The sequence below is a fragment of the Oryctolagus cuniculus genome, chromosome 8 (assembly GCF_051225735.1).
Source record: "Oryctolagus cuniculus isolate XC-2025 breed Fujian yellow rabbit chromosome 8, ASM5122573v1, whole genome shotgun sequence".
In the NCBI taxonomy this organism is placed as follows: Eukaryota; Metazoa; Chordata; class Mammalia; order Lagomorpha; family Leporidae; genus Oryctolagus; species Oryctolagus cuniculus.
The window spans coordinates 73,699,727-73,711,970 of record NC_142874.1 but is presented as its reverse complement, the minus strand read 5'-3'; the positions used below and the strand labels follow the sequence as shown (position 1 = coordinate 73,711,970).

Sequence of the window (12,244 nt, the reverse complement as noted above, 5' to 3'; positions counted from 1 at the left end):
GGCTATCTTCTACCACTTTCCCAGGCCATTGCAGAGAGCTGGATCAGAAGAGGAGCAGCCAGTATTTGAAGTGGCACCCATGTGGGGTTCCGGCACTTCAGGCTGGGCTTTAACCCGTTACGCCACAGCACCTGCCCCAAGGCTACTCTACTTCTGATTCAGCTTCCTACTAATGAACTGGGAAAGCAGCAGAAGATAGGCCCAAATGCTTGGGCCCCTGCTATTCTGATGAGAGACCCAGGTGAAGCTCCCGGCTCCTGGCTTCAGCCTGGCCCAGCCCTGGCTGTTGTGGTTATCCTGGGGAGCAAACTGGCAGATGAAAGATCCGTCTCTCTTCCCCTCTCTCTGTAACTCTGACTTGCAAATAAATAAGTAAATCTTTAAAAATAAATAGATAGGTGCTGCCATCCATAAGTGGGAGTAGCTGAGCACACCTAGCTCTTCAGTGGTTATAATTGGCACAAAATATTCTCTTTAAAACTGACCTTATTGTTAAAAGGCCTGAAGCTCAGCTTCTACAGAATCAAAGTGCAACTGCTACCAGAGTCTGGGTTAACAATGTTAACAATGTTTTCCCAAAATAAATCATGCCACATGAAACTCTCTAGACCCGCTAGTAATCAACTCTCACCCAAAGGCTAATTAACATGTCCCTCATTCAATTGTGCAATCTTGGGCAAACCACTTGAGCCATCTGAAACCCAATTTCCTCTTTTATAACATGTGGTAGGGAACTGCCCTATCTATATTCTTGCTATCAGCTTTAAGTCTACATAATTCTGATAAAATAGTGCAAACACCTTTGATAAATTTTGAGCAGCAACCAAAAATATCCAAAGAAGCATGAAAATTGGGCCTCTTCCCCCACCCCCCGCCCCGATTATGCCGCTTCCAAATTCTCACCTGCTGTTTGAGAACTTCCAATTCTGTTCTCATCTCCTCGTGGCTGCATTCCACTTTAGACTTCCTCAAATAGTCCTCAGAAACTGAAGAGTACTCGATTTTCAAGGCATCCTGAAGAGCCTATGTTTTAAGACAAGAGCACTGTTGATCTCAGATTACACCTTAGGAATTCCTCTATAATTGTGACAATGGCTTCAAATGCACCTACAAGGTAGAATTTCATTTTTAATGCGATTTATATGACTGAATAGCTTTCTTCTTTCTGATTTTCTGTACATATGTATTTTTCCCGGAATCTCTTTTCTTAATGATGATGTTATTCAACCATTATTATTAAATTGGGATCTTTGATGTTGGACTCCCTCCCCACCAAACAAAAGATTAAAAGAAAACAACCCAGGGGCCTGAGCTGGCTCTGTGGCGTAGCAGGTGGGGCCGCCGCCTGCAGTGCTGGCATCCCATGTGGGCACCAGTTCAAGTTCCGGCTGTTACACTTCCAATCCAGCTCTCTGCTGTGGCCTGAGAGGGCAGTGGAAGATGGCCCAAGTCCTTGGGCCCCTGCACCCGCATGGGAGACCCAGAGGAAGCTCTAGGCTCCTGGCTTTGTATCAGTTCAGTTCCGTCTGTTGGGGCCAATTAGGGAGTGAACCAGCTGATGGAGGACCTCTCTCTCTGCCTTTCTTTCTCTCTCTTTGTTACTCTATCAAATAAATAAATAAACCTTAAAAAAAAATAAAAGAAAATATACCATAGGACTTCTCTAGATTCTCTACTTCAATCAAATGTCTACACTACCAATGATGTGCAAACTTTAGAGAGCATCAAAGGTAGCAAATATGCCCAGCCCTGGGCACTGCTCTCAGAGATTCTGAATAAGTGAATCGGAGGGTAGAGACAAAGAACCTACATTTCTCAGAAGCTGATGCTGCTAGCCTCAGATGATGTTCTGAGTAATATTCTGCTAGATTACCATGTATGCTCCCACTGGGAGAGCATGTTTCATGTTGGGGTTTTCCAACTTCCTTGAAGAAACACTTGTCACCTATTCTATAGTGGCTATTTCCTATAAGTACAGACACACTCACAGTGGTGTCAAACAAATCAGTTTTTCCCAAAGATGGCAGTGGCTGTCTAGACTCAGACACTTTCTCCCACTTTGGATAAACATCTGGCTTCTCTGCATGACCCTGATTAATAGGAAATCCTTGAACATGTTCCTCAAAGCAGCTTAATTGAATTGAGTACACATAGTTGTATGAAATTTTGAAATCCATATGTTTATTACCAAACTGACATCTTAGAAATGTCAGCTGAGCAAATGGGTCAGTAGGCTTGTGCAATGAGGGTCGGGCCCAAATGCCGTGCTGTGCTGGATGGAGTGCATAGTCAGGCACCCAAATCAACATTTTGAATAATTTCTGTTTATCACAGTGGGAAAAAGCAAAAAAAAAGTTTATATACAATGAAAGAGTAATAATGCCTTCCATTTCATGAAATACTATTATATGCTATAACTCGTACTCAAACAGTATTTTTCACTTTGTGTTTCTATGTGGGTGCAAACTGTTGAAATCTTTACTTAATATATGCTAAACTGATCTTCTGTATATAAAGATAATTGAAAATGAATCTTGATGTGAATGGAAGGGAAGAGGGAGCGGGAAAGGGGAGGGTTGTGGGTGGGAGGGAAGTTATGGGTGGGGAGCCATTGTAATCCATAAGCTGTACTTTGGAAATTTATATTCATTAAATAAAAGTTAAAAAAAAAAAGAAATACTATTATATGCACTAAATGAGAAAAAAAAATCTCTTTGCACAGGTAATCACCTTACTCTTTAATGACGATTTAAGATATAGATGTGTGAGATGGATATTTTCTGGCTTTAGGTATCCTTTTATTCTCATTTCTCATAAGCACTGTAGTATATCTGCTAATGCATGAGTCTCAGGTCCAGAGTTGGCTATTGAACTTTTATTATGCAATAGTTAATTAATTCACTCATTCACCCATTCAACAAATATTTAAGAGCTTACCATGACTGTGGCCCTAAGGATATAGGAGTATGGGAATGAGGGAAGGAAGAGTGGGAAGTTTCATTACTCTTAAAATTGTATATATGAAATACATGAAATTTGTTCCCTTTTTAGGAAATAGCAGGGGTAGGATATGTAATTTAAAATTTTAATTTTATATTTAATTAAAGGGAGGGAGACCAAAAGGGAGAGGAGAGGAGAGGAGAGGAGAAAGAGATCTTCCAGCCGTTGGTTCGCTCCCCCAAATGCAAAATGCCCGCAATAGCTACACGGGTGGCAGGGACCCAAGTACTTCAGCCAGCACCTGTTGCTTCTCAGAGTGTGCATTAGCAGGAAGCTGGGTTGGAGTCAAATCTTAGCCTGAAGTCCAGGCACTCCAATATGGGATGCAGGCATCTCAAGAGGCATCTCTTAACCATTGCACCAAATGCCCATTTCCTATAATTTTAATTAGAATAATCAGAAAAATCCTTTTTGAGAAAGTAATATGTATAAAAGATATGTATTTTGCTCAGATTAATTTTTATTATAATCATGAGAATTAAAAGATCAGTATTATTCAAATATTTAAAACTTCTTTTTGGGGCCTGCACTGTGGTGTAGTGGGTTAACGCCCCGGCCTGAAGTGCTGGCATCCCATATGGGCGCCGGTTCTAGTCCTGGCTGCCTCAATTCCCATCCAGCTCTCTGCTAAGGCTTCGGAAAGCAATAGAAGATGGCCCAAGTCCTTGGGCCCCTGTACCCACGTGGGAGACCGGAAGAAACTCCTGGCTCCTGACTTCAGATCGGCGCAGCTCCAGTCATTGCATCCAATTGGGGAGTGAACCATCAGATGGAAGACCTCTCTCTCTCTCTGCCTCTCCTCTCTCTGTGTAACTCTGACTTTCAAATAAGTAAGTAAATCTTAAAAAAAAAAAAAAAAAAAAAAAAAAACTTTTTGTTAAGTATTCATACAGGTGCCAGAAAGATAAAGTATACTCATGGACAAGAGAAAAACAAGAATTCCAAGAATTCTTCTTTGTTCTAGTATCTATAGGCTTTATGTCCTTGGATACATTTAGGGCTATGAACTAGAGAATATACCTAAACTTATACTATGGTGTTAACCACAGGTGTTGTGGCACAGGGAGTTAAGCCACCACTTGGAACACCCATATCCTATACTGGAGTGCCTGTTATGAATCTTGACTCCAATCTGGCTCCAGCTTCCTGCTAATGTGCCTAGGAGGCAACAGATGGTAGCCAAGTACTGGAGTGCCTTTCACTCACATGGTAGACCTGGATAGAAGATCTCTCTCTCTCTCCTTCCCCCAACCCGTGCATGTGTGTGTGTGTGTGTGTGTGTGTGTATTCCCCTCTGTCATTCTGCCTTTCAAATAAATAAATAAATCTATTTATTAGGCTGGCGCCGCAGCTCACTAGGTTAATCCTCCGCCTTGCGGCGCCGGCACACTGGGTTCTCGTCCCGGTCGGGGCACCGGATTCTGTCCTGGTTGCCTCTCTTCCAGGCCAGCTCTCTGCTGTGGCCAGGGAGTGCAGTGCAGGATGGCCCAAGTCCTTGGGCCCTGCACCCCATGGGAGACCAGGAGAAGTACCTGGCTCCTGCCATCGGATCAGCGCGGTACGCCGGCCGCAGCCCGCTGGCCGCGGCAGCCATTGGAGGGTGAACCAACGGCAAAAGGAAGACCTTTCTCTCTCTCTCTCTCTCTCTCTCTCTCTCTCACTGTCCACTCTGCCTGTCAAAAAAAATCTATTTATTAAATGGAAGTGATTTTAAATATAATCTCAACCATGCTTGGTTCCTCTAATCCATCTGTGGAAGATTTTCCTGCAGAGATTAAGAGAAGGTATGTATTCACCCTGATTTTGTCTGAACATTGTTTTTCTCTATTAGGGGAGAAAGTATGTCATTCATAGAATCAATCACTACTTTCCCATTTTCTCCCGACAGATAACTTATCTTGCAAACAGATCTAATAATACAAAGCATCCTGCCACTCTGCAGGCACATGCCTAACACTTTGAGGAGATTTAAATGACACTTCTGAACACCAGTGACCTCCAACCTTGGGCACACAGTCCAAAATACAGAGTTGAACATATTTTTAAGATCAGCCGTTTGTCTACTCTTATTGCAAGAGACATGTTCTATCCCTTTGGTCATGATCTTTCTAGTTGAGAGATGGCATAGCTCAACTCATCTGTATGCATTCAGCATTCCCATGTTCAACATATGACTCAGCCCTTGGAAAAGTCAACAGCAAAGGACATCTTTTTTTTCCCCCTGAACTCGCCACTCATTCTTCCCCCGAGAAACATAAGCCATTAGTCCATATGCAACAATATTCACACCTAGACACATTACCCCTTTGCATCGATTCACAGGCTGTGGCTCTGAAGAGTTTCCTGGAGCTAAGGTACTAAACCACTTCTCTTTCCTTAAAAGGCCTGACTTCTCTCATCCTGCACCCCTTGGAGGTGGGTTTTAGGCTTGCCCTGGGGAAGCCCGCCATCTCAGCCTTGGAGCTGGCATTTAGCAATCTTCCACATAGAGTGTATCACACCCAGCTCCCCAGCGATCATTGTAAAGAGCGAGCAGCTTATTTCCTCAGGAAGCTTTTGCGGTTGACCAAGAGATGTGTTATTGTTCACAAACACCCACTTGCTTTAAAAAGTGGTTCTTCAAACTTACAACTTGTCCTTACTGTCTTCGAAAATTCCTCCTCATTTCTCTTCCTCATGATGACTTTTTGCAGATATGACTTCCCTAAAGCCTCCTTAGCCATGTATGGCTGAAAGGTACACATAGAAGCGATTTGTAAAACTTCAGAGAATATGCTGGGCCAGCCCGCAGTGCAGGGACCACATTACGCCCCGTTTCTGTTGTGACTCTCTGTGGAACTGTGCTCTTTTTTTTTTTTTTTAAAGAATTGTTATTTATTTGAAAGACAGAGTTACAGAGAGAGGTAGAGCCAGAGAGAGAGAGGTCTTCCATTCCGCTGGTTCACTCCCCAAATGACCGAAATGGCCAGAGCCGAGCTGATCCAAAGCCAGCAGCCAGGAGCCCGGAGCTTCCTACAGGTCTCCCATGTGTATGCAGTGGCCCAAGGACTTGGGCCATCTTCTACTGCCTTCCCAGGCCATAGCAGAGAGCTGGATTGGAATTGAGGCAGCTAGGACTCGAACTGGCGCCCATAGGGGATGCTGGCACTGCAGGATGGGGCCTTAACCCACTGCGCCACAGCGCCGGCCCCGGAACTGTGCTTTTTACAGAGGGACCTCACATTTGGATCTCCCATGCTGGATCTGGCTTCCTACCTTATTGAGGCGTTTTATTTCACATTCGTAGTGTTCCTTCTTCTTAGTCACGAGAACAATTTTTTCTTTCAAAAGCTTATTCTCTTTCTTCAGTTCATGTAATTCTTCAGCTAGTCTTTCATTCTCCTTCTGAAGTCAAGAGCCAGAAAACAAGACCGCAGTCAACAAAGGCCAAAGGAGATGCTAGTCCAGGTGTCCTAATGCCTCAGCCACCCCTGTCAAACGGGGTCACCCTTCTGAGACACAGAACAGCAAGGCACGGTTTTTCTCTGAACTTTCCATTTTGGCATAGCTCCTGGGTAGAGCACACAGCACAATACTTTTACGATAATGTAGTGCTGATGCTTTGAAGTTTTGTGGCCCCAGAAAAAGATATCAAATTCCACAATCCTCCCTTTCAGTCATCAAAGAAATGGGTCTGCAGAATTAGCTAGCTCCCATATAGTGTTGTTAGGTAAAAGATAAGTGAGTCCGTGAAAGTAGTTGGAAACTCCTAAAAAGGAAAAATAAAACAAAAACAAAAACAAAAAACAAAACAAAAAACACCCCCAAAAACCTCGTTGCAACAAAACAATATGAAGTACCTCAGAGCCCAGAGAAGACAGTAGCAAAGAAGACCCAACACTACAGAGAATTTTTCAAAGCATTACATTGTTGTGATTATTATTTTTAAAAGGAAGAGACAAACTGCTCCAACTGCCACCACTCTTCCACGTGTAACAGCATTATCAAGAGGGCTGCTGGTTTAAATCCTTGAAGGTTCATTGCTTGGACACCAGCGAGCTCTGGATCCAGACACTATGCCTCAGATCTCTTAGATTTCAAGCAAGATTGAAATTTTAGCCTAATTAAATATTGTGGAATTTAGGTAACTCAAGATCAGACAATAGCTAATATAGGCATTAAAGTATCTTATTTTAGTAATTGGTAATTTCCAATACAATTATTAAATTTAAGAACTATACTTTAGGTAATAAGTTTCTTTAAAAATGAGGACATTTCTATCTGCTTTTATTTTAATAGATAGGGCCTATGTATTAGAAAATGAACAATCCTTTTTCTAATTTATCACAATTTCAGAGAAAATTACTTCAACTAGCAAATGGAGGAAAGAAAAATACTAAGATTTCTGGTCAACCTGTAGTTGGAAAAGGAAATGACTGCTATGTGATGAAAAGGAATTGCTAAAGCCTGCTTTCCTGACTCTCTGGGGCAAAGACCTCAGCAAGAAGGGGAAGCCTAGACTGATGGCGCCTGTACCGACCCTAGATCTTGCCTTAAGGTGTGTGCTTGTCTTCAAATATGGCCGATGCTGCGCAATATCAGTGACAGGACATCACCAGCCAGAACTGCACTTCTTGTTTTTTTCTGACTATACCTAAGTAACTGAGAGGCCGTGAGAGTTTAGAGTTTTCCTCTCGTTATCTACCGTATCCACGATGTCCCCTAACAGACACCAAGAAGGAAAAGAATCTTTGAGGAGGAACCATTATCTCAGCCTGCCACCATTTCCCCTCAGCAGGGATTGATGGCTACACGGACTCTGGAGACCGGGCTATTTTGTCAGCATGGGCAAAGCCACCAGCCTCTGTGCCTGTGAAGCTTCTCATTTTGAACATGGCAAAACTCTTATCCTCACAAGTGGCCTGGGAATGTTAAATGAGATTATGGGCGAAAAATGATTTCACAAAAGTTATCTTTATATGATCACAAAAACAATACCTGTTTGTAAAGTCAGCGCTACTGTACAAATACAAGAAATTGGATTATTATTATTAATCGCCAATAATTAAAAAAAAAACATGAATCTTTTAAAAAGAAAAGTAATTTTCTCCTAGCGTGAAAAGCCCTAGAAAGACAAGACCAAATCTCCTGAGGAGTTTCTTTCTACCAGGGCCTCGCAAGCCACATCTCTTTGTGCAAACACAGGAGGAAGCTCCCCGAGGGACTGCTTCCCTCTTGCTCCTGAGAAGTGGCCCTTTTTTGTGGCTTCTGAGGACTTGCATAATCCGTGCACCCTCGCAGATGAGGCATTGCTCAGCAGTGAGTTGGGTTTGGCAAAACGGTAGATTTTCAACAGGAAACCGCCCCTACTTTTACTCAGCTCCCCGGTGGCGGAGGGAGGTGGGTTTCCCGGCCCTGCCCACCTCTTGGCGCCACCGAGGGTCCCGGCTCAGGGCCTCTCCCCGGCTCTGCGGGCGATCCTTCTCCTGGGTGCTGAGGCATCTTTCCGCCGCGTCCAGTTTCGTTTTCAGCTCTGCGACCTGAGGAAGTCGTTCACAGAGTGTAGCTGACACTTTTTCTGAAACCCACGCACCCCTGGATTTTTCTGGGCTTTTGCACTTGGGGACAGAAACGCCCTGCTCCTGGACTTCTCCTCCAGGAGAGGGTCCACTTCCCACCAAACAGAATATGGATCAGTATATTTGCATTTTAAAAGGAACTTGGTGGACAGAGGGAATAAACGCTGAGATCCGCACAGAGGCTTCCCTAGGGCTGTCATCCTAGTCTCCACTCTCAGGATGTGCCTTACAGGAGCTGGAAAAGGCAGCGAGGCTCAGGCGCTAGGTTAGAACCTGCCCACACCACAGCAAAACAGACGTGGCCTTAAATGTGTCTGTAGTCCTCAGCACTTGACCCCCACCTCCACCCCACCCTCCCACCCCCATGGATGCTACATTGTAGTTCTGGGGACAGGGGTCCCGTGAAAGAAACTTGCGAGATGGGTCCTTCTTCCAAATAGGGAATTATGCGCGTGGCTAACACTGGGCTAACACTGGGTCTTCACACACTCCCAAGGAGCAGCCTAGACGTTTTCTCGGTGTCTTCTCTTTAGCATATGGAGACCCGAACTACTCTAGAGTGCATACTGCAAGGGGGCCTGACTTGCTGTGCAGTGGGAACCTTGTCTTCCACCTTCTACATTTAATGCTTCTGAGTATCCAAATGAGGAAGAAAACAGCAATGTTGCATTACTCACTTGTGGTTGGGTTTCTTAATTCTGAATTATTTAGGGGAGCTTACTTTCTCTTTTCCCTCTTTTTGAAGACAGAGTCTAAACTGACTTTCTCCCGTTGAAGAAGATTTTCTCCCAAACATTCCTCTCTCACAGGGGGTGTGCTGCAGAGAGGAGGAGGAGCCCACCTATTTCCCCTCCCACTTTTGATTTCACTACTTTTCTTTGTCGTAGAGAAGAGCTGATGCTCTCTAACTGGAGAATTGGAGTCCTGGCCTTGCATGCAACAGCATGAACTTGAAACTGTTTTTCACCTCAACTACCTTGGTGCAGATTCATGGTTGCTAGGAAGGAAGGCAAGACCGGTGTACTCTGGGAGGCAGGAGAAAGTCGCATCAGAGCCCTTGAGACCTTGGGAGGTTGTTTTCTGCACCTTTCCCTAACCATGCTCAAGAGCATTCACTGACACTCTTCACTAATCTTCCCTACCTAGAGGACAGTAATACACTCGGCACCCCCACCCTTCATTGTTCAACACTGGGCTACCCATGAATCCTCTTGTAGCTCAAATCAATGAGAATCTTCCCCCACTTGGCCCCTCTAGGATTACTGGCTTAAACAAAACACCCAACAGAGAGAAGTGTTTACCTTTTGTTCGTATAGCTCTTTCATGCTTCTGAATTGCTGATCCCATTGCCAATTAACTTCCAGGAGCTGAAATTATTAAAGTTTAATGAGTCAGAAAAGATTTCTACCCATTTGGAAACTTGACCAAAATGAAATTGCCTTTTGAGACACTGAGATTTTGGAAGCCTTAGGTGAAGACAGTGTCTCTTCCACCAGGTCTGACTAGGCTGGGGCGATGGAATGGACCACACTCTCACCTTTTCATAACTGGTTTATATATGAAAAACCAGTAAGTCTTGGGGATATCTTGGCAGTTTACCAGAAACTTTCAACTTTTGTTAGTTCTTGGAGCTTTCATCTTTTATGTTTAGTCCAACCAGGATCTAATAAAAATTTGTAACTATTGATTGTTGCTTTAAGATTTATTAATGTATAAAAATCTTTTTCCAAATATTCTGATATTTTTAAGTGCTTATAGTGATTTATTTTTAAATTTTATTTTATTTATTTGGAAGGCAGAATGACAGAGAGAGGGGAGGAGAGACAGAAAAAGAGATCTTCCATCTGCTGGTTCACTCTTCAAATGGCCATGGCAGTCAGGTCTGGGGCAAGCCACAGCCAGGAGCCTGGAACTCTGTCTGGGTCTCCTAAGTGGGTGGCAGGGGTCTTTAGGCCATTATCTGTTGCCATCCGTGGTGCATTAACAGGGAGCTACATCAGAAGAACAGCTGCCAGAACCCCAACCAGTGCTTCAATACGGGATGCCAGCATTGCAGGTGGCAGATTTACCCACTGCATCACAACACCAGAAGCCCACGCTGGTTATTATAATGAAATATTACTTCTAAGCTTTGTAAAAGCAGAATTAGTATTAAAAAATTCTAGACTTACTTGCAATCATGTACTGGAAAAGGTTAACAAATGATTTATAATATACACACAATGAATGGGTAATATCACCATTTTGAAAGCATAGATTTTTTCAAGGAATATTAGTTTTGTCACATGACAATACTTAGAAATATTTTAGGCTGCAAACAATTTGGAAGAACAAACACTATAGACTGTTTCACTATTTTTTAAGTTTCCTTTAGAAAGAGAATTTCCAATGCTTTTCAATATAGGACAGACATCAAGAAAACAGTTACAATGATGAAAAATAAGCAAGACATTCTCCTAAATAAAAAACAAAATACCTAGTCCATACTGGCAGAGATCAGGAAACACTAATGCTGGGAATAGATACAATTCTTTAAAATAAGACTGTATAATATTATTATGTAAAGATGTCTGATCTATTGGTGTTTTAGGGACTCATATTTCTATGTGATAGTATCATTACTCTGCTGTAGTTCAGTAATTGTCTAGAAGGGCACAGGATTCTATGTAGTACTAAGGAGGAATAAAAGGCACCACTGAAGAGAATATAATGTTATAATACATAGAATACTTAAAAAATAATAAAATGGATACAGCATTGACAATGTATGGAGTGCTAAAGTCATTACACTTATCTCTTCCTTTGTCAAGAAAAGAGATCATAAGATTTATTAAACTCAGCAAAACAAAACTCCAAACACTACCAATCATACTTTAGATGCAAAACAAAACTCAAAATGCTACCAATCATATTTTAGAAGCAAAGATTTTTTTGTGTGAAAATTCTCCTTAACTTGTATGTATCTGGATGCCCAGTTCAGAAAGAGCACTGAAATTGCCTGCACTTAGAGGTATTAATAGTTTGAGTGTCACACTCTAAGACATAAAGGCCCCAGGTGATAATCTCATATGGGCCATGAGGAGGAAAATCTGTGCTTAGAGAAAATTCGGATTCTAATTGCCATATTTATGACTTTCTCATTTGTTCCCCTTCATCAAGGTACAAATACTGAGAGAGTAAGTATAAGATAGGTAGGTAAGGAAGAAGCATTTGCTCTCAAATAGTGAAGTCAAGTGTTCTAGAGATAAATACTGTGACAATAACAAAACTAACAGACTCTAGATGATGCCTTATTTTACCCTCAGCATTAATCTATGGTACATGTGACATTAACCGATATTCCTACATTACCTCTTTTCTCTGTTTCTCCAAGCACCTTATCTTTTGTTCAAGGGAATTTGTCAAGTTCTTTCTTGATGATTGAGCACACTTAAAAAAAATAAGATGATGATGAAAACAAAACAGTCTGCAAAATAAACAGAAGAAATACAATCCTTCACAAACCCCATGCATTTGGCCAATTCTCATTTGTGATTTATAAAAATATTTGATTTTACCAAAGGTAATCTTTAACATAGTAAGTCCTTCAGAAAGACTTGCAGATTAATTAACAATTAATTAATTAACCCAATTAATTAGCTGGATTCTTTATATGAAGTAGTTTCCAAAACATTTCTCTAAGAAAT

General features: G+C 42.2%; 1 protein-coding gene across 4 annotated transcripts in view; it reads right to left on the bottom strand.

Moving 5' to 3' along the window:
• TNIP3 (TNFAIP3 interacting protein 3) overlaps window positions 1-12,244 on the bottom strand; it is a 115,327-nt gene that overhangs the window by 28,420 nt on the left and 74,663 nt on the right. For 2 of the 4 annotated variants that reach the window (XM_089302573.1, XM_051819819.3), the window contains 5 exons: window positions 11,910-11,987; window positions 9,860-9,925; window positions 8,403-8,519; window positions 6,256-6,384; window positions 904-1,023 (listed from right to left, as the gene is read on the bottom strand). In XM_089302573.1, coding sequence (XP_089158699.1) covers window positions 904-1,023; window positions 6,256-6,384; window positions 8,403-8,519; window positions 9,860-9,925; window positions 11,910-11,987 — 510 coding nt within the window. Of the gene's footprint in view, window positions 1-903; window positions 1,024-6,255; window positions 6,385-8,402; window positions 8,520-9,859; window positions 9,926-11,909; window positions 12,025-12,244 lie in introns of all 4 variants that reach the window. The other 2 variants (XM_070047668.2, XM_051819818.3) reach the window with 2 other exon arrangements.